The 21,557-nt window shown below is 42.9% G+C and overlaps 2 protein-coding genes across 5 annotated transcripts in view; one reads left to right on the top strand and one right to left on the bottom strand.

The window, feature by feature from the left end:
- Positions 1-474: 474 nt before the first annotated feature.
- Samd15 (sterile alpha motif domain containing 15) lies at positions 475-13,438 on the bottom strand. Its single transcript, XM_090344589.1, has 3 exons — positions 11,253-13,438; positions 7,816-7,914; positions 475-1,844 (listed from the first exon to the last, which is right to left on the bottom strand). The coding sequence occupies exons 1-3, from the start codon at positions 13,107-13,109 to the stop codon at positions 1,617-1,619; spliced, it is 2,184 nt and encodes a 727-aa protein (XP_090200715.1). The 5' UTR covers positions 13,110-13,438; the 3' UTR covers positions 475-1,616.
- Positions 5,910-21,557, top strand: part of Tmed8 (transmembrane p24 trafficking protein family member 8) — a 30,247-nt gene continuing 14,599 nt past the window's right edge. For 2 of the 4 annotated variants that reach the window (XM_090344603.1, XM_090344602.1), the window contains exon 1: positions 13,554-13,700. In XM_090344603.1, the coding sequence (XP_090200729.1) occupies positions 13,583-13,700 (118 nt within the window). In that variant the 5' untranslated portion in view covers positions 13,554-13,582. Of the gene's footprint in view, positions 6,129-7,653; positions 7,703-13,553; positions 13,701-21,557 lie in introns of those variants that run through there. The other 2 variants (XM_090344604.1, XM_090344605.1) reach the window with 2 other exon arrangements.

Raw genomic sequence — 21,557 nt, 5'->3', positions numbered from 1 at the left:
AGATCAGTTGGCTTGCTCACAGCTGGTATTCCACTATTTGAATCACACTTAAAATCCAACATTTTGCTGGTTATTTTGGAGATGGAGTCTTACAGACTTTTCTGCCCAGGCTGGGTCTGAATCCTAAGACTCCAGGTCTCAGCCTCCTTAGTAGCTAGATTACAAGTGGGAGCCACTATTACCTGTGTTCTTAAGTGTTTTTGAGGAGACCAAACTTGGAATCACCATGGTTTTATTATTTTGCATAATCATGAGTTAAGCAAAATCAATAGTATGGTGCTAGAATGGTTTCTGGTAAAAATGTGTCCAATTTGGGAAAATACATCATCGTCAAATATTAATATATGGCGTACATGTTCATTTGTTCCTTCTCATAGCAGCAGCAACAACAAAAACAACAGTAAGATACTTTACTTTTACTGTGCATTCAGGTATAGGGAACAGACAAGGTAACCATTGGCCTGCAGGTTAGTAATATAGTGTGATTTTTTTTTTTAAAGATTAAGAAGTGGGTCCAGGACAGAAAGAGCAGAAAATGTGAAGATATAGGGGAGCTGGAACCATTCAAACAAGTATTGAGAAACACAGTCATGAATATACTGTAGCCTGAATTCCACTTTGAATGTTTTCTTTGTTGGCTAAAGAAGAAAAAAATTTTCCCCTCCTTTGTCATGAAACCTTTCCTTTGGACAACAGAACTGTAAATCCTTTGCTCTTAAAAAAAGAAGAAAGCCAACTAAGTTTCTTGCCATTTTATACCCCTATAGACAGTCCTTGGGGGCTTGTCATTAATCATCATTTAGAATTAACACTAAGGTGGACGGTAGGTACCGTTTCTCCCTATCTGTAGGAGGGTAGCCCAGGGTCCTAGCTAGAGGTAACTTCCTGTTTGTCATCTAGATAGGAGAACTTTTGTTTTCCCTAGCAGAACTTTTGTTTTCCCTTTAGATTGTTAGTTAACTTCTATGTAATGAATTTTTCTATGGCTATTTTAAAGAATGAGATTTGCCTTTATAATCTCTTTAGTATCAGAACAGTGACATGGATCACAATGAATGCTCCTCCAATAACGTCTTTTCTGCATTTGTGGAAAGGATTATCAGGTTGGTAGATCTTATTCTACTTATTTATTTAAAGAAGACCTCATTATGTAGCCCAGGCTGGCCTGGCACTCACAATCTTCTTGTCTGAGCCTTTTGAGTGCTGAGACTTCTACATGTGTACTACAACACCCTGATGAGAACTGATGTCTTATTATATTTCCCCAATGTGTCCCTACTACTAAGTAGTTTAATAGGAATGAAAGACCAATATTGCTCTCTTAAACAAAGTGGGTACTATGGAACACAAAAGGAAGATGCTGTGAATCAGGAAAGAACTGGGTGTAAAGCCAACAGTTCTAACTCTGATCATCAATGAGAAGGGGGGAAGAAAACAGAAAAGATCACACTTCTTTCCTCAAGTCACTCAGTTTGATCATTCAAGCTAAGCAAGATGGCTTTCCTCAGTGGTTCATGAAAGGAAAAGAAAAACAAAACCCAGAAAAGATCACATTTCTTCCCCCAAGTAACTCAGTTTGATCTTTCACGCTAAGTGAGATGACTTTCCTCCGTGGCTCACTTCAGTAATGCCTTTTTCTCTTCAGGGGCAGTCGTTTGTGGATCGCAGTCCTGTAATCCTGCTGTTTTGACAAATTCAGATAAGGTCAAGGACTCAGACGTTACCCCACTATGACTTTTTCGTTCTAAAAATAAGCCAATATTATCTCTGTAGGGAAGTCGGATGCTACGGCTGAACAATGGCTCTTCAATTTTCAGTAGCTCTCGTACGTGATGAGAAATAATCTGAAATGCAAGGGTAATTTGTTTTTGTTTTTTTTTTTAGTAAAACTAACTTGAAAATATAACTAAATCTAAGCTTTATTTTGTTGCCTCTGCCTTTAGTCCGCGGTATTTCTATTAAGTCAGGTTGATTGTGACTTAAATTACTTCAATGGGAAAATCAAACATTGAAGCTTCCTAAGCTGGCCTTACCAAAACTAAGTTCTTTGAAAAGAAATGTCACATGAGTACTATACTTTCTAAAGCACTATTTAAATATGTATTTAAATGTCCCTTGCATCAGGTGGGCACAGGTGGATTACTTTATTTATTTATTTATTTTGACTCTTGGCCTAGGTGCTGCCCCTGAGCAATTCAGCTCAAGGCTACCACCCTACCCTGTGAGCCACAGCCCCACTTCCCATTTTCTAGTAGTTAAGTGGAGATAAAAGTGTCAAGTTCTTTAGTGCCTAGGCTGGCTTTGAACCACGATCCTAAGATCTCAGCCTCCTTAGTAACTAGGATTACAGGCGTGAGTCACCGTGCCCAGCCTAATTTCTTTCTTTTTAATGAACAATATGCTACTAATTATAAAAACAAGGTAATATGTTCACTTGGGCAAAGTGGCCTATACCTGTATTCCCAGCTAATCAGGAGGCTGGAGGCAAGGAAGATCCCTTTAACTCAGGAGATGGAGGCCATCCTGGGAAAAATAGTGAGACACTACCTCTGAAATAAAAATGGATAACCTGTTTTTGTTTTTGTTTTTTTTTTATTATCTTTTTTTTATTGTAATTAGTAAAAGGGTTACATGATATTTGCCAGATAGAAGGTGCATTAATTCACATACATTGATACCCTTTCACATGTTGGATAACCTGTTTATATTAGGACCTATGAACATTTCTGGAAAAGATCAATAACTTATCTAAAAAGAGGTTCAGTTTCAATTTGCAACTGAGATATTTCTTAAAACATCAGAAACACTAAAAAGCAGATATTAAAGTTTCCACTGTTTTGTTAATATTTGTACTTATGTATTCTTTTTTGGGGGTTCTGACAGTATTGGAGTTTAAACTTAGGGCCTCATGCTTGCTAGCCAGGTATGCTACCACTTGAGCCACATACCCAGCCCTTGTTACATTGGTTATTTTCCAAGATAGAATCTCATTTTATGCCATGACCAGTTTAGACTGTAATCCTCCTATTTGTGTTGCTGGGATGACAGATACATATCACTTTGCTTAGCCATTAATTAATTATAAACTTCTATGTCAGGCTGGCCTCAAACTAAGATTTCCCTGATTTCCACCTCCCAAGCAAGCTAGGCTTACAGCCTTGGGCCACCACCCCGGGTATGTTCAGTCTCTAAACATAATTTGTATTCATTGAGCAACTTGTTTTCCTACAGTCAGCTCTGACTATTTTTAAATTCTAGATTTAATCATAGTAGTTACTCAACACTGGTTTTTGAATTCATATTCTGCATCTGGGTAAGAATGGAGTCCGTGAAATTATTGTGACAACACAGCCAAATGGGTATGTGAAATGGATTTTTTTTAACAACTAAAACTACTAGTAATAAAAGACTTAAGCGCATGCTACAGGGAATTCTAAGTCTTGTAATACAATACTTCTGAAATTTTGCTTGAAATCTGTGTTGTTTTGACTCTAAAGACCATTTGAGAGTAAAAGTCTACACACGTACCTGTCATTCTCAGTGAGAATATTAGTTGGTCTGTAACTATGAGTTTCCAAAATGAAATCCAAATTATGATGGATGCCTCTTAAGAGTTTTCCCCACACTGATGCTACTACATTGACCTCCTTAAATTAGTGTAAAAGATGTATATCAAACAAAAGGAATTTCACATTTAGATTTGATTCCATCTTTAAGACATCTTAATATATATATATGAAGATATCACCAAATTAAGGAAAGATCTTAAACAATTTTGATCTGAAGCATTTTGGATAATATTCAATCCATAACCAAAAAACTATGGGTTGAGAGTAGTGTACACTTTAGCACAATATTATAATGCAGACACTAATAAAAGTGTTATAAAGTGTTGAGCACCATGGCTCATGTCTGTGATCCTATCTACTCAGGAAGATGAAATCTGAGAAGCCTGGTTTGAAGCCAGCTGAAGGCAGGAAAGGCTGTGAGACTCTTATCTCCAATTAACCACCAAAAAGCTAGAAGTAGAAGTGTGGCTCAAGTGGTGGAGTGCCAGCATTTATGCAATCAGTGAGAATGCTAAGTGGAGATTGTGCAGTTCTGAGTTCAGGATCCAGTACTGTATAGTCTAACTATCCTTCCTCTGGTGTTTTGTTTTGTTTTTTTCTTTTATGGCAGTACTGGCGTGAACTCAGGGCCTCCTGTTTGCTAGGCAGTTACTGTTTCACTTCAGTCCTGCCTCCAGTGTTTTTCCTTTTTTTCTCCTCAGTCCCTTTTTGCATTGGTAATTTTGTGCTCAGCCAGCTTAGATGGTGATCCTCTAATTATGTTTCTCATATTGCAAAGGTGTGCCCCACTACACCCAGTCACTGTGCTTCCCCCTGTAGCTGGTATAACAAATGTGTGCTACTGGTTGCTACTGGTTGAGATGGAGTCTTAGGAACTGCTTTTTGCTAAGCTGGCCTCAAACTGTGATCCCCCAGTCTCTAACTCCCAAGTAGCTAGAATCATAGGAGCCACCATGCCCCACTTTCAGTGATTTTTTTGGTGTGGGGGGAGGATAAGGGTATCCCAGAGCTTGAACTCAAGGCCTGTATGCTGTCCCTGAGTTTTTTGTTCAAGGCCAGCACTCTACTACTTGAGCCATAGTTCTACTTCTGGCATTTTGGTGGTAAATTGGACCTGTGGCAGGAAGATGCATGGACTTCCCTGCCTGGGTTGGTTTTGAACCATGATCTTTAGATCTCAGGCTCCTGAGTAGCTAGGCTTATTGGCCTGAGTCACTGGTGCCCAGCTCAGTAATTCTTTAAGCATGTCTGAGATTTACCACTGGATCATGAGGGTCCCTATGGACTATATATTGATCTAAAACTACCAAGTTCTTTAGTTTCTATGAGCCAACAAACAATTGACTTTATTTTTGTGTAATACTTAAAAGCAACTTACTAGTAACTTATCTGAGTTAGTAAGGATTATGAGAAATTTGCAATTGTAAGGATTGGTAGAGTTTTTTTTTTGTTTTTTGTTTTTTTGTTTTTGGTGGGTCATGGGGCTTGAATTAGGCCTGGGCGCTGTCCCTGAGCTCTTCAGCTCAGGGTTACCACTCTACCCTTGAGCCAAGCCCCATTTCCCATTTTCTAGAGGTTAATGGAGATAAGAGTCTCAGGTCCTTTTGTGCCCAGGCTGGCTTTGCACCTTGATCCTCAGATCTCAGCCTCCAGAGTAGTAGGTAGGATTACAGGTGTCAGCCACCATGCCCAGCTCAGAGCACTTTTCTACATAACCTCAAACTGTGATATCTATAGTTCTCAAGATTACAGTATTACTATATATCATTTTGTCTTGTGTTGGGGTCTCATAGACTTTTTAGCCCGGCTGGCTTCAAACCACAATTTTTCTGATGTCCTCCTCCCAAGTAACCAAGACTACAGGCTTGGGCTTCAGGGTTCCTGGCTATCACAAAGATCTTTTGTGATGTAATGGTAGTAGATATTTTGAGAACTTCCTTCCTTCCTCCCTTCCTTCCATTTGTTTTGTGTTACTGAGGATTAAACCTAGGGCCTCATATATGCTGAACAAACTAAGCCCCTGGCTATACCTCTGGCTCTTTTTTTTTTTGTTTTGGGTTGGTCATAGGGCTTGAACTCTGGGCCTGAGCACTGTCCCTGAGTGCTGTACCACTTTGAGCCACAGTGCCACTCCTGGTTTTTCTGGTGGTTAATTGTAGATAAGAGTCTCATGGGGCTGGCAGTTTGGCCTAGTGGTAGAGTGCTTGCCTAGCATGCATGAAGACCCGGGTTCAATTCCTTGGTACCACATACATAGAAAAAGCCAGAAACAGTGCCGTGGCTCACTAGCAGAGTGCTAGCCTTGAGGAAAAAGCCCAAAGACAGTGCTCTGGCAAAAAAAAAAAAAAGTCTCATGGACTTTCATGCCCAGGAGGCTGGCTTTGAACTGCAATACTCAGATCTCAGCCTCCTGAGTAGCTAGGATTACAGGTGTGAGCCACCGGCTCCAAACCTCTTTTCCTTTTGTTTTGAGATATGATCTTTCTGAGTTGTCCAGACTAGCTTCAAACTAAACTTGTGATCCTTCTGCTTCAACCGTCTGTGTAGCTGGGATTATAGGTATGTAACACCACACTAGACATAGAGAATTACTTTCTAAATAATTATTGGAAACAACTGTTGTGTTATTTTGTCACTTTAGAATAAGATTGACTTACTTGTTGAGTGGGGTAGCACATGCCTGTGAATTCAGTCTCTCAGAAGGTAAAAATAGAAGATCACCCTTTGAGCCAGACCAGGTAAAAAGTTTGCAAGGTTCTATCAATAAGCCAAAAATGGTGGCATGATCCTGCTGTTATTGCTATGCGGGAGGCATAGGTAAAAGGATCTTGTCCCAGGGAAACCCTGTGTGAAAACTACAGCTCAAAGGACTGGTGCTATCAAGTGGTAGAGTAACAGCCTAGCAAGCACAAGGTCAGGGTGTTAAAGAGGAAAGATTACAAATGAGATTATCCATGATACAATTTGTAAATTGTAAAGTGCTACAAATGGAGGGATCTATTAAAGGAAATTGATCATGGACTTTGTGCTACAGAGATAAGCCACAAAAAGTTTAATGTGTCCAGCTGGTGTGGTGGCTCATGCCTATAATCCTAGCTATGCAAGAGACTGAGATCTGAGGATCGTGGTTCAAAGCCAGCCTGGGCACTAAAGAACTTGAGACTCATATCTCCAATTTATCACTAGTAAATGAGAAGTGGGACTGTGGCTCAAGGAAGGGGTAGGGTGGTAACCTTGAGCTGAAGAGCTCAGGGACAGCACCCAGGCCCAGAGTCCAAGCCCCAAGGCCAACAACCACAAAAAAAGTTTAATGTGTCTTAAGACTGGTACATGAACACACACAAATTTTTATTAGTACTACAGGGGAAGAGGAACTAAGTGGAAACAGAAAGGGAGGTATCGCCAGACAGGTTTGTTAAGACTAAGTTATCTTGGCAGGCTGGAGGTAAAAAGATTCATACAGAAGGATGGTAGGGGGGAGAATGGTGACCAGAAAAAACTTGCAGAAGGCCTTGAATCCTTAAGTAATGATCTGGGACTGAATTGTAAGCTGAGGGAATACAAAGATGGTTTGGGGGGCTGGGCTCTCTAGCTCATGTCTGTAAACAGAGATCAAGAGGATCATAGTTCCAGGCCAGCCTGGGTAAAATGTTAAGCGATATCCCATCTCAACCGATAAGCTGAGTGTGGTGGTACATGCCTGTGGTCACAGCTACGAGAGAGGCTATAGTTAGTGACTTCTCTCCCTAGGCTAGGCTAGCCTCAAACAAAAATGCAAGACTTTATCTAAAAAGCAATCAGAAAGTAAAAAGGGTATAGATGTGGCTCAAATGACAAAAGTCCTTGCATAGCAAGCACCAGGCCCTGAGTTCTAACCCTTATACTATCAAAGAAAGTTTCTGAATAGTCATTGGCAAATGAGAGCCTAAAAGCAGAGCCCATGAATCTAAAATGCCCATAGAGAGAGGCTAAAGCAGGAAGCTACTGCAGTATTCTAGGCAATAAAGGTGTGATAAGTGGAAATGGAGTAAACTTGGGAGCATAAGTGCCATAGGAGTAATGATACGTATTGCTCTACGTGTAGGACTCACAGAAGAGGGAAGAAGCAACCATCGTGAGCATGGGGGATTGAGGTAAGATGACAACAGAAACAGGAACGGAAGTGGAAGAGGTTGTGCCAAGACAGTGGTAGCACTGTTAGGTAGCATGGTTACAGAACTCTATATTGAAACTCCGTACAACTCACCTGCATGTCTTCAAAATCGCTTATCCCTATTTGAGGGAGATTTGAGCAGTTTACGTGGATGAGTTTTCGGCCACTGATGAAGTTTGTGGTAAAACACTCCTGTCCAAACAATAAAAATACCACCTTAAAATGTGCTGCAATTGGAAGGGGAAGGAGAAAATGGGAAAGGGATGGAGGAGAGAAAGGAGCAAGGATAGTAATCATTTATCTCTAGATGTATACTGAGAAAATTTTATTTTGTATTATAACACATTTCCTATCTAAGCTCTTGATTAAATTTCATACTTAAGGTGTTCTTTTTCTTCCAACAATTAAATATATATATATTTATATATATATATATATATATATATATATATTTTTTTTTTTTTTTTGGCCAGTCCTGGGCTTGAGCTCAGGGCCTGAGCACTGTCCTTGGATCTTCTCAAGGCTAGAGCTCTACCACTTGAGCCTCAGCCCCACTTCTGGCTTTTTTTCTATGTATGTGGTACCAAGGAATTGAACCCCGGTCTTCATGCATGCTAGGCAAGCACTTTAACCACTAGCTCAAACTCCTGGCCTTCAATTATATTTTGTAAGTACAAATAGTGCTGGGTGCCAGTGGCTCATGCCTGTAATCCTATCTTCAGGAGGCTGAGATCTGAGGATCACGGTTCAAAGCCAGCCCTGGCACTAAAATCTGTGAGACTTTTATCTCCAATTAACCACTAGAAAAACTGGATGTGTCTCTATGGCTCCAGGGGTAGGACAATTACCTTGAGCTGAGTCGCTCAGGGACAGTGCCCAGGCCCAGAGTTCAAGCCCCACGACTGACCAAAAACAAGTATAAATAGTTTAAGATCATAGGTTATTTTGTGGTCACCTAAAGTCATAGTTGGCATCAGTAAATTAAGTTTATAGCTGGACAGTGGTGGCTCACCCCTGCAATTGCAGCTACTCAGGAAGATGAGATCTGAGGATCACAGTTTAAAATTAGTTCAGGCAGGAAAGTCCATGACACTCTTATCTTCATTGTATCTTCAATTAGCCACCAGAAAACTGGAAGTAAAGCTGTGGCTCAAAGTAGTAGTTTTTTTGTTTTTGTTTTTTGTGGTTCAAGGGGCTTGAACTCAGCCTGGGTGCTGTCCCTGAGCTCTATAGCTCAAGGGTATGACCCTACCCTGGAGCCAAGCCCCACTTCCCATTTTCTAGAGGTTAATTGGAGATAAGAGTCTCAGGTCCTGGGCTGGGAGTTTGGTCTAGTGGTTGAGTGCTTGCCTAGCACGAATGAAGAGCTGGATTTGATCCCTCGGTTCTACATACATAGAAAAAAGCTGGAAGTGGTGCTGAGGCTCGAGTGGTAGAGTGCTAGCCTTGAGAAAGTCCAAGGACAGTACTCAGGCCCTGAGCTCAAGCCCAGGGCTGGCAAAAAAAGAAAAAAAAAGGTCTCAGGTACATTCATGCCTGGGCTAGTTTTGAGCCTTGATCCTCAGATCTCAGCCTCCTGAGTAACAGGGATTACAGGAGTGAGCTACTGTGCCAGGCTGTCAAAGTAGTAGATTCTTGAGCAAAAGAGCTCAGGGACAGTGCCCAGTCACTGAGTTCACATCCTATCACACACACACACACACACACACACACACACACACACACACACACACACACACACAATACAAGTTAAGCAATACTACCCAGGCCCTGAGTTTAAGCCCCAGTTCTAGCACAGAAGACAACAAAACAAAAAGTTTATACTTTTATTTTTGGCAGGGGGGCAGTTGTGAAGCTTGAACTCAGGACCTGCGCACTGTCTCTGAGCCTCTCTGTGCGCAAGGCTAACTAGCACTGTACTATTTGAGCCACAGTACTGCTTTTGGCTTTTTCTGTTTATATGATACTGAGGAATTGAACGTAGGGCTTGATGCATGCTCGGCAAGAACTCTACCACTCAGCTACATTATCAGCCCCCCTATTTTTTTTTTTTTTTTTTTTTGCCATTTGTGGGAACTGAATTTAAGGCTTGAACACTGTCCTCGGGCTTTCCTCAAGGCTAGCGCTCTGCCACTTGGGCCACACCACCACTTCTGGCTTTTCTATGTATGTGGTACTGAGGAATTGAACTCCAGTCTTCCTGCATGCTAGGCAAGCACTCTACCACTAGGTCAAACTCTTGGCCCCAGGAGCCCCCTTATTTTGATAAAACAAATGTGGGTTAAGTGGCTAAACTTACATATTTAAGACAAACACTTTGAGATAGCTAGAAGAAGTTCCAGCTAAGGAATACGTAACTAAAGCAACCTGACAAAAGTACCAAAACATCTACCTTATACAAAGTATATTATGAATGTATTTTTTTCAGTCCTGGTGCTTGAACTCAGGGCCTGGGTGCTGTTCCTAAGCCCCTTTCTACTCAAGGCGAGATATTTCTACCACTATGATAGCACCACTTTTGGTTTTCTGGTTTGGAGATAAGTGTCTTATGAACTTTCTTACCTAGACTAGCTTTGAACCATTATCCTCAGATGTCAGCCTCCTGAGTAGCTAGAGTTAGCCACTGATACCTGGCTTGAAAGGGTTTATAAAAACGCCTCAGTCTGGCCGGGAGGATAGCCTAGTGGTAGAGTGCTCACCTCACATGCACGAAGCCCTGGGTTTGATTCCTCAGTACCACATACTCAGAAAAGCCAGAAGTGGCACTGTGGCTCAAGTGGCAGAGCACTAGCCTTGAGCAAAAAGTGTCCAAGGACAAGGCCAGGCCCTGAGTTCATGCCCCAGGACTGGCAAAAAAAAAAAAAAAAAAAAAAAAAAAAAGCCTTGGTCTTTATTCATAGATTGTAGAGAAATGGAACCACTATGATGATTAGGAAAACAAATATGACCTTCCCTTTCCCTTTCCCAACACAGGAATATATATCAGTTACAGACTGGTTGTGGTATAGTGATAATATATCTGCTTATCATGTGTAAAACCCTGGGCTCCATTTTCAGATACCCTACACACACACACACACACACACACACACACACACTTCCAGATACCCTACACACACACACACACACACACACACACACACACACACACACACTGACTTAAAAGTCCAGGACTTTCCTATATACTCTGAGTGAAGAGGAGGTAAGAACTTAGGTCAAGATAGAAAGGGATCATGTAATTAAAAATGTTATTTTTGGCTGGGCACGAGACTCAAGCCTGTAATCCTAGCTACTAAGGAGGCTGAGATCTGAAGATCAAGGTTCAAAGTCAGCCCAGGCACAAAAGGACCTGAGACTCTTATCTCCAATTAACCTCTAGAAAATGGAATTGGGGCTTGGCTCAAGGGTAGGATGGTAACGTTGAGCTGAAGAGCTCAGGGACAGTGCCCAGGCCGAGTTCAAGCCCCATCACACACACACACACACACACACCCACCCACACACACACATACACAATTATTTTTGTATACCTTGTACTGAGGGAAGCCCAGATAGCTAATCCAATCTGCAACTGTCTCTGGGCTCCATGCCAGATAATCAAAGTCTTTTATTTGCTGGAACTGGTAATGTTTACTAATCAGGTCCTCCTTTTCTTGAGGTGGATTACTTTCTGAACTAGAGGATGATTCATTATCCTGAGACTCTGAGTGATACAACTCTAAGTATTCTGTATTGATTAAAGAAAGTAATTTTTGGAGTTCTGGCGATGAGTCTGAATCATCCATACTCACTGATCCAACTTCACTATCTTTAGAAGAGCTGAATGCTTGGTTCTTTTTAGTTATGTCGGTTCCTTTTCTGGACAACTTTCTCATTTGATACTCATCCCTGTCTACAGAACTATCAGATTTGATTTGTTTTAAACTGATATCCTTGGGAAATTCTGTATGTTTCTCCCTTGTTTTGGTTTCACCTGATAACTTGAGATTTTTGTCTACTTGTGTTTCCCCTTGAACTTCTGGTTCACCCATATGTGGTGGAACTTGATCTGTTTCATCAGTTGATTTTCTTGAATCCTCTTTTGGGAACTTTGATTTAGTTTGTTCTGGCCGCTCTTGGCCTTTCTGTTCGGTGGATTCTTTTAGGGTTTCCTCTAATTTAGACTTCTCTGGTGTTGCCTGTCCTGTCTGTTCACTTAATTTTTTCTGCTTCTCTTTTTGATCTGTTTGTTTGGTGTCCTCTAATGACTTTCTTTGCCTCTGAATTTGAGCATCTGGTTCCATCTCTTGTGGCATTTCGACACTAGCCTCTTCTGGTGGCTCTGTAATTTTTTCCTTATGTGACTTTTTCCTTTTTGTCTTTGGAACTTTTGATGGTTCCAGACTTGATTTTCTTGATTGTTCACCAGAAAGCTCTGGTTTGATCTCTTCCAGTGACTCTGGAACTTTCTCTTCAGTCAAGTCTCCTGGTTTGGGATTGGGAACCTTCGACTTAGTCTCTTCTAGAAACTCTAGACCTGCTTCTTCTGCTTCTTCTGTAGATTTTCTTGGTCTCTGATGTGGTTTAGTCTGCTCATAGATCTCTATACTTTTCTTTTCAGTTGAGTCTTTACGTGTTTCTTCTCTAATTTCCTTTTCAGTTATCCTTGGTGGCTCTATTTTCTCTTCGACTGATTTTCTTAGTTTCTCATTTGGAAAATCTGGTGTGATCTGTTCTGATATAGGCTTTAGGCCTATATCTTCATATAGTTTCTCTGGAACCTTTTGTTTCATCTCCTCTGGTGATTCTAATTGTGACTCTAGGCCTATATCTTCATATTGTTTCTCTGGAACCTCTCGCTTCAACTCCTTTGGTGATTGTAATGGTGAGTCACCGACAGTAGCTTCCGGAGTGTTCATGTTTATGGGGGACTCTGTGAATTCATACTCCGGGATCTCTAGGTCAACCTCGGCTAGTGGATCTATGTAGGTCTCCTCATACATTTCATTCTCATATGTGTCATTCTCATACCTTTGACTCTCAGACTGTTCACGGTAACGCTGTGTGGGTATCTCTGACTTCGGCACTTGGGGGCTCCCTGATTTAGCTGGGCTGGGTAGATGATCTTCTCTCTCCCCCCGAGTTTCTCCTTCGGACGCCCGGGTTGGCCGTACATCCTTCCAGCTGGCCGACTCTTGCTCTTGCCCGTCCTCCTCCTCCTCCTCCTCCTCCTGGGGTGACTCTGGCTCTAGTCCCATCCCTGAGGGTTGCTCAGAGCCTGCCCCTTCCACGGCGTCAACCTTGACAATCTCGTACTCGGTACTGAGCCTCGGACGTTTAAATCTGTCAAAAAGCGGGTACTCATCTTTGTCCACGTTGAAATCATAATCCTGGGGGACTACGGACATCGTGCTGGTCAGGAGACGGACGCGCTCCGGCCGCCTAGCAACCGCGACTTCCGACTGCGTCGGCGGGGATGCCGCGGCTTCCGGCGGAGGCTCCCGGACTCGGCCCCAGTGGAGGCTGGCTCTTCCAAGCCGGGACTTCAGGAGAAAAACTAGCGGCCGACCGCACCGTCAGCCCCGCGCTAGCCGGGCTGACCCTGGGGCCTCACGCTCTCCCCGCGGCGGCTTCGCCGTTGCTGCGGGAATCGGGCTCGGCTCCATGCGGTTGGGTTTGGCTGGGTTCGGCCGGGCTCGGCTGTGTTCGGCGGGGCTCGGTGAAGCTCGGCCGAGGCTCTCGTGAGCTCGGCTCGGCTCGCCTCGGCTCGGCCTCGTTCGGCGGCGTTCGGTCCGCCGCCGTCGCGTTCCCTCTGCCTTCGGCTATTTCCGGAGGCATTCGTAGCAGGCGGCGGCGGCGAGGCTCTGGACGCCGGCTGCAGATGTCGGATCCGCAGACGGCTGAGGGGCCGGGCTTCTGGAACCCCGCAGTCCGCCGAGGGTCGGTGGGAGACGTCGGGGACCGCCTGCGAGTGAAGGGGAGCCAGACGGTCGCCTCAGGTAGGCCCGGCTCCGGCGCTGGAGGGGGGGGGCGGGCGCCGCCCGGCTCCGGGCCCCCCGCACCGCTGCGCGAGCTCCGCCGCCGCTGTTTGGCCCGGGTCCCCGCGGCCGAGCCGACCCGCCTCGGCCGCCCCTCGGCGAGCGGAGCTCTGCCGCCTGTGGAGTGCGGCCCCGGCCCGGTCCCCGCCGCCGCCGCCGCGCGGGCCCCGCGGGCCCCCGAGCGCCTCGTTTCCCCCATTCCGAAACGTGTCGGTTCCCGTGTCGCTTCCTTTTCTGAGTTGAGCCGCAATGGTTGGGGGCCGGGTCTCTCCGCGCTCCTCGCCGACTCGTCGTCTCCAGTCGGGGTTCACCTCCCACCCGCATGCGTCCACCCCACCTACCGCTGCAGACCCGGACACCCCTCCGCCCGCCTCGCGACTCCCCTGCTTGTGGTTCCCCGTGGACCCCCGGCCTCGGCCCCTTCCCGGCCGGCCCTGCAGCCCCGCCTGGGACTGAGGGTGGGAGAGCCGAGGAGCCCAGGCAGGACGGCGGTCTTAGAGATGAGCCTTCCCAGCCTGGGCAGAGACAGGAAATAGATGGCTGCACGACAGTGTCTCCATTCCCACCCACACAAGTTTGCTTGTGTCTGCGTGGGTTTCTGGAGTCCCAAGACGAAAGGGACTGACTGCCAGCCCACCGTTTCTTCCGGAGCGTCTCCGGGGAGGCTCCCGGGACCGGGACTGGTTTCACTAAGGCCTTAAGCAGATGATTTTCCAGGTGTGACATTAGATCAGACGCGCCAAGGACAGTGGCTGGGGTCCTACTGAGGAGCCAGAGTGAATCCTCCACTGTAGAGACCCCCAGCAAGTCCCTTCACCCTCGTGTCTGAGTCTCCTCTGAGATGTGGGTACTAATAGCACCTGCCTGGTAGGGGTAGTGGGACTGTGTGTCTAAGGCATTTGATGTGAAGCATATAGCACCACTATCCTAAACCGTTATGAGAGTAAAGTTTGTTTTCGCTCAACTCAACTAGTGCTGCCAGAGAAGGTGTCCCTTATCCCTGCCTGTGTGGTGGCTTTCCTAGTTGTATCCCAAATATCTCTTAGGATGTTTACTTGTGCGTGTGTTTCTCACACACATGCATACACACATCTACCTGTGAATCTTTCCCATGACTTTATGTTACTTTAAACATCTAACACTTTTTTTTTTTTACTAATTTTGAGCTTTTCATGCTTATTGTACAATTAAAAATTATGGCATTAGAATTTTTTTTAAATTTTTTTTTGCCAGTCATGGGTCTTGAACTCCGAGCACTGTCCTTGGACACTTTTTGCTCAAGGGTAGCGCTCTGCCACTTGAGCCTCAGCACCACTTCCAGCCTTTTCTATATATGTGTTATCGAGGAGTCGAACCCAGGCTTTGTACATGCAAGGCGAGCACTCAACCACTAAACTACACTCCCTGCCCGGCATTAGAAATTTTAATCAGAATGCTGCTCAGTGATGAGTATTTACCTAGCATGACTGAGGCCTTGGGTTTGATTCCCAGCATCAGAAGCAACAACAAAATAAAACAAGAGAAAAAAGGAAAGAAGCAATACTAAGCTAGTCATAATTTCTAAAAAATTAAGGAAGTGAGTACCTGTCTACTGTGGGTATTACTGCTTATAAATTAAGTATATGCTACCTCATCTTTAGTTCCTTATGTGTTTATGACAAACAAAAGCATTTAAATAAAATATAAATGTGATAAAATATCAAATCTATTATATTTATATTTTTGGAATACTCTTAAGGCCTTTCTAGTTAAAATGTTTGTTAGACTGGAATAGGCTCAGTGTAGCATGCATGTGGACCGGGGTTCAAGTCTTAGCATTATACACACACAAAACAAAAAGAAAAACTGATTACTATTTATGTAGGAATTTGATATTACATTGCAGGTAAGCTCCTGTTCTTGAAATGGTAAGTTTACATGTATTGACTACTCACTGTGTCAGAATGTAGAAAAAGAATTACTTGTATTATCTGATTCAATCCTGCCAACCATTTCTTTCCCATTCAAAAATTTTTTTTGTTATTATAACGATAATGTACAGAGGGGTTACAGTTACATAAGTCAGATAAAGAGTACATTGGTTTTGGACTTGCTGTCTCCCATTTTACAAAAGAACAAAGTATACCCTGGAAAAGGTAACTTGACAAGTTAGCTCTAGAGTTTTCTTGTCTGTATGAAATTGTCACCTTATTTTGATGAAATAACTGTCTTTTTAATTGTCTGTGTACTCCAGGACAAGTTATAGTCTTTATTCTCAAAGTGCTTTCAGTTTCCACAGCAAAACAAAAACATTTTAGAATGGTTTGTAATTAAGTGTTGTTGTTTTTTAAAATTATAGTTCATGCACTTAACCTCTTAAGCCTCTTGAAGGTGGAAATGGAATCTGTCTTGTCTTTTTCTCCTGCAATCCTTGATGTTGTGCCTTCAAGGTTTTGTAAATATTGGCTGAATTAGATGATCAAAGAGAGTATCAATACAAAATTCTGAATGTGTATCCAGTGAATGTGGGAAATTAGGGCTGAGATAACCAAGCTCTTAACAGGAAGCACATCTGTCAATGTCTGGAAGCAGATTTGGTTGTCATAGCCAGGGGCAGCTCTTATTGACCTCTAGTAAGTATAGGCCAGCAATGTTGCTAAGCAGCGTTCTGTAGTTATTAGATCATCCCTGCAATGAAGGTCTGCTTCTGCTTCCTAATATCAGATAGTGTTGCTTTTGAGAAAAACTCTTGGTGGAAATTAAGCTGGATTTTTAAGGCAGTATGGAAATACTGCAAAAGGATTTTTTTTTTTTTTTGCCACTCCTGGCTTAAACTCAGGGCCTGAGCATTGATTGTCCTTGGGCTTTCTCAAGGCTAGAGCTCTACCATTTGAACCACAGCACCACTTCCGGCTATATATATATATGTATATGTGTGTGTGTGTGTGTGTGTGTGTATATATATATATATATATATGGTACCGAGGAATAGAAACCTGGTCTTCCTGTATGCTAGGCAAGCACTCTACTACTAGGCCAAACTCCTGGCCAAGTTTTTTAGTTTTATTTAATTAATTAATTCATTTAATTTATTTACTTTTTCTAGTCCTGGGCTTGAACTCTGGGCCTGCTCACTGTCCTTGGGCTTTCTCAAGGATAGCACTGGGCCACTTGAGCCTTCTGGCTTTTTTCTGGAACCCAGGGATTGGTGCATACTAGGCAGGCACTTTACTCCTCGGCCATACTCCTGGTCCCAGGTAATAATCTTTTTTTTTTTTTTTTTCTTTCCCCCCAGTCCTGGGGCTTGCTCTCAAGTCCTGGGTGCTGTCATATAACTCTGTTGTTTAAGTCTGGTATTCTACCACTCAGCACTCAAGCTGGCCCCCAGTTCCATTTTGGCTTTGGAATCAAGATCCTTCAGTTTCTGCTTCTCTGCCTCCCAAGTAACTAGGATATTACAGGCTTGAGCTACCATGCTCTGCTCTAATTTATTTTTTTTAATAGTTTCTTATTTGGGACACCTGGGTTCTTTAGTTCCCTAGAGAAATCTTTTATATCATGAAATTCCCTGAGGCATGTGTGTGTGTGTGTGTGTGTGTGTGTGTGTGTATATATATATATATATATATATATATATATATATATATCATCACTTAAGTGCAGAGGATTCTTTTTTTTTTTTTTTTTAAGATTTTTGAGGTTTGGGGAAAAGGAAGGGCAAAGTCTATTATGACCTAATGTTAGGAAGAATTTAGCTATCATTTAGATGTTGGGACTGGGGCAAGTAAACTTGCTTATATTATTATTTTATTTATTTTTTTATATTTTTTTGCCAGTCATGGGGCTTGAATTTAGGGCCTTGGGGTTTTTCTTCAAGGCTAGCACTCTGCCATTTGAGCCACAGCACCATTTCTGGCTTTTTCTGTGTATGTAGTACTGAGGAATTGAACCCAGGTCTTTGTGCATGCTAGGCAAGCACTCTACCAGTAGGCTAAACTCCTGGCCCATTATTATTATTACTACTACTACTTCTACTACTACTTTTTTTTTGTGGGTCATGGGGCTTGAACTCTGGTGGCTTGAGCCACAGTCCCACTTCCCGTTTTCTAATGATTAATTGGGGCTGACTTTGAACCACAGTCCTCAGATCTCAGCCTCTTAAGTATCTAGAATTACAGACATGAGCCACTGTGCCTGGCTATATTTCTTTTTCTTGTTGATTGTGGAACTTGAACTCGGGGCCTGGGCACTGTGTGGTTTGAATTTAGGGCTTCGCACTTGCTAGACAGGCATCATATTGCCAGAGCCCCAGTCTGTCCGGGTTTTTAGTCCTGGGTCTCTCCTGACCCGCAGAAAGGATAAAGAGAACACACCCCAACCAAGATGAGCTGAGAAAGGAGAGGGCCGACTGACCTCCGGCACCCAGCCCTCCCTCACCAAAGAACAATCAGACACGTCTGGGAGACCAGTCAAGGCAGGAACACGTTTATTGAGGAAGTACATTCAGCTAATATAGGGTGCAAGAGCCTATTAGCATGAAGGTGGGCAGGGCGGGGGGAGGTCCACATGTTTACTCTCACTATAGGTCTCAGCAGAGAGTGATAAAGCAATAACCCAATGGTAATCGAGTTTCAGCAGAAAGTGATTCACAATAACGACGATATAGTTCAAAGTTAGGCATGGCGTTCATACATGGCAGCTCATTTCTTTGTGTGGTTATCTTACTCAGTGATGCAGATTCATGGGCCAGCCTGACCCTGCACTTGGCTCCCAACAACAATCAATCCATTTTTTGTTGTTCTGTTAAAATTTTATTTCAAAACATGAAAATTCTATCTGACTGAGGCTATTATTTTAATTATACTTTGTACAGCACATTTACGTAATGTTAAGATAGTTGGTTAGTTGTGTCCTCATTCAGTCCAGACAGTACAAGGTGTGTGATGGGAATGTTGGCTGGGGGTCATGTCCACTCTGCAGGACAGAGTTGTATCCCTTTAAGCTCCTTAATCTGTAACTGTGTTGCATGGTTTTTGGTTTCTCTGTACTGGAATAAAAATATGAGGCTAATTTTGGCTTGAAAGCCTGCTTGATGAAGGAGAAGTCTTATGAGATATGTGCTAAACAAACCCTGACCTGATACTCAGATGTTTGGGGAAAAAAACCCTGCTTTGTGCTTCTTGTAAAGAAAATGCAAAATACACACTAAGCTCAAATCTGTAGCATGATCAGACTGTCTGAAACCATGCTGGTAATAGAAAAAGAAAACCACATTTTAAAAATAGTCAGATAGGGCCAGGAGTTTGGTAAAGTGCTTGTCTGATATGCACAAAGACCTGGGTTCAGTTCCTCTGTACTACAGACAGAAAAAGCTGGAAGTGGTGTTATGGTTCAAATGGTAGAGCTCCAGCCTTGAGAAATCCCAAGGACAGTGCTCAGGCCCTGAGTTCAAACACCAGGACTGGCAAAAAACAAAAAAATAGTCAGATATAGGGCCAGTTTTCTGGTAGTTAATTGGAGATAAGAGTCTCACAAAGTGCCCAGATTGGCTTTGAGCTGCGGTCCTCAGATCTCAGCCTCCTGAGTAGCTAGAATTACAGGCATGAGCCACTGCACCTGACTTAAAACAATTTTTTTTTTTTTTTGGTCATAGGGCTTGAACTCTGCCTGGGAGCTGTCCTGAGCTCTTCAGCTCAAGGCTATACCCTATCCTTGTGCCAAGCCCCACTTCCCGTTTTCTACAGGTTAATTGAAGAGTCCTAGGTCCTTTTGTGCTCAGGCTGGCTTTGAACCTTGATAGACTTAAAACAATTTTTTAAAAATATTTTTAAGGGGCTGGAAATGTGGTTTAGTAGAACAGTGCTTGCATAGCATGCATGAAGCCCTGGTTTCAATTCCTCAGTATCACATAAACAGAAAAAGTCAGAAATGGTGCTGTGGCTCAGGTGGTAGAGTGCTAGCCTTTGGTGAAAGAAGCTCAGGGACAGTGCACAGAGCCTGACTGAGTTTAAGCCCTGGGAATAGCAATAAAAAAAAAATACAGTTAAGGGCTGGGGAGCATGGCCTAGTGGTAGAGTGCTTGCCTAACATGCATGAAGCCCTGGGTTCGATTCCTCCATACCATATCCACAGAGAAAGCCAAAAGTAGTGCTGTGGCTCAAGTGGTAGAGTGCTAGCTTTGAGAAAGCCTAAGGACAGTGCCTAGCCTCCGAGTTTAAGCCCCAAGACTGGGGAAAAAAAAAGAGTTAAATTCAAAAAAAAATTGTTAAATGTAAATTATTTTAAGTAAGTTAATTTTTCTGCTTCTTCATTAGAAATCATGTATTATAAATTGGTATTCTTTATTTTTAAACAGTTTTAAACATTAAATTATACCATTATTATTAGTAGTAGTATTTGCTGCTCATGGGCTTGAACTCAGTGCCTAGTCAGTGTCCCTGAGCTCACAGTGCCATTTCCAGTTTTCTGGTAGTTAATAGGAGATAAGTGTCCCATGAACTTTACTGCTTGGGCTGGATTTGAACCATAATCCTCAGTAGCCAGGATTACAGGCATGAGTCACCAGCACCCAGCTGTATATTTTTACTATACAGAAAATTTAAATTTAGAAAGCTTTTTTATTTTTATTTTTTGTGCCAGTTTTGGGCCTTGAACTTAGGGCCTGGGCACTGTCCCTGAACTTTAGCTAATACCTTATGTTCAAGGCTAGTGCTCCACCACTTTGAGGTACAGCTCCATTTTCTGGCCTTTAGTAATTAACTAGAGATTAAAGAATTTCCTGGACTTTGCTGCCTGGGCTGGCTGTAGAACACAGTCTTCAGATCTCATAGACTTCAGAGCAACTAAATTTATGGGCATGAGCCAGCCACAAGTGCTGTGGTAGTTTCTTTTTAAAAATCTTTACCCAGTCTGTTGTTTTGTTCCTTTCACCATGGTCAGACAACTATATGGAACTTTAATGTACATTTTTTTTTTTTAACAGAAAGCTTTTGTTTTGTTTTTGTCAGCCATGGGGCTTTGAATTCTCAGCTTGAGGAGAAAGCTTTTTTTTTTTGTTTTTGAGTGCCCATATTTATTTTGCCAGTGGCATAACTCAACTAGGAGCTATTATTATTCAAACTATTTAACCGATAACACTACATACATTTTAGCTTTTTTTTTTTAATTTTAATTTTAATTTATTTTTTGCCAGTCCTGGGCTTTGGCTTAGGCCCTGAGCACTGTCCTTGGGTTTTCTCAAGGCTAGAGCTCTACCACTTGAGCCATAGCACCACTTCTGGCCATTTTTTCTATGTATGTGGTACCGAGGTATTGAACCTGGGTCTTTGTGCATGATAGGCAAGCACTCTACCACTAGGCCAAACTCCCAGCATGAGAAAGCTTTTTTTTTTTTTTTTTTTTTGCCAGTCCTGGGCTTGAGCTCAGGGCCTGAGCACTGTCCTTGGACTTTCTCAAGGCTAGAGCTTCACCACTTGAGCTTCACCACTTCCGGCTTTTTTCTACGTATGTGGTACTGAGGAATTCAACCAAGGTCTTTGTGCATGGCAGGCAAGCACTTTTACCACTAGGCAATCTCCCGGCCAGAAGGAAGCTTTTTTTCAAGTGACAGATGTATGTGCATATATATATATATGTTTATTTAAAATTATTTTCAAAAGTTGTGCAAGCAGAATTGAATTTAAAAGAGTATTAGGGCTTAAATTCAGGTCCTGGGTCTGCCTGGCCCTGTCCATTAGCTGTTTCCCTCAAGGCTGGCACTCTACCAACTTGAACCACAGTTCCACTTCCACCTTTCTGCTGGTTAGTTATCCGAGATAAGAGTCTCACAAACTCTCTTAT

This window comes from Megascapheus bottae, chromosome 14, assembly GCF_031878675.1.
Source record: "Megascapheus bottae isolate mThoBot1 chromosome 14, mThoBot2.hap1, whole genome shotgun sequence".
Lineage (NCBI taxonomy): Eukaryota > Metazoa > Chordata > Mammalia > Rodentia > Geomyidae > Megascapheus > Megascapheus bottae.
The sequence above is the reverse complement of the archived record's forward strand: the minus strand, read 5'-3'. Positions and strand labels throughout refer to the sequence as shown.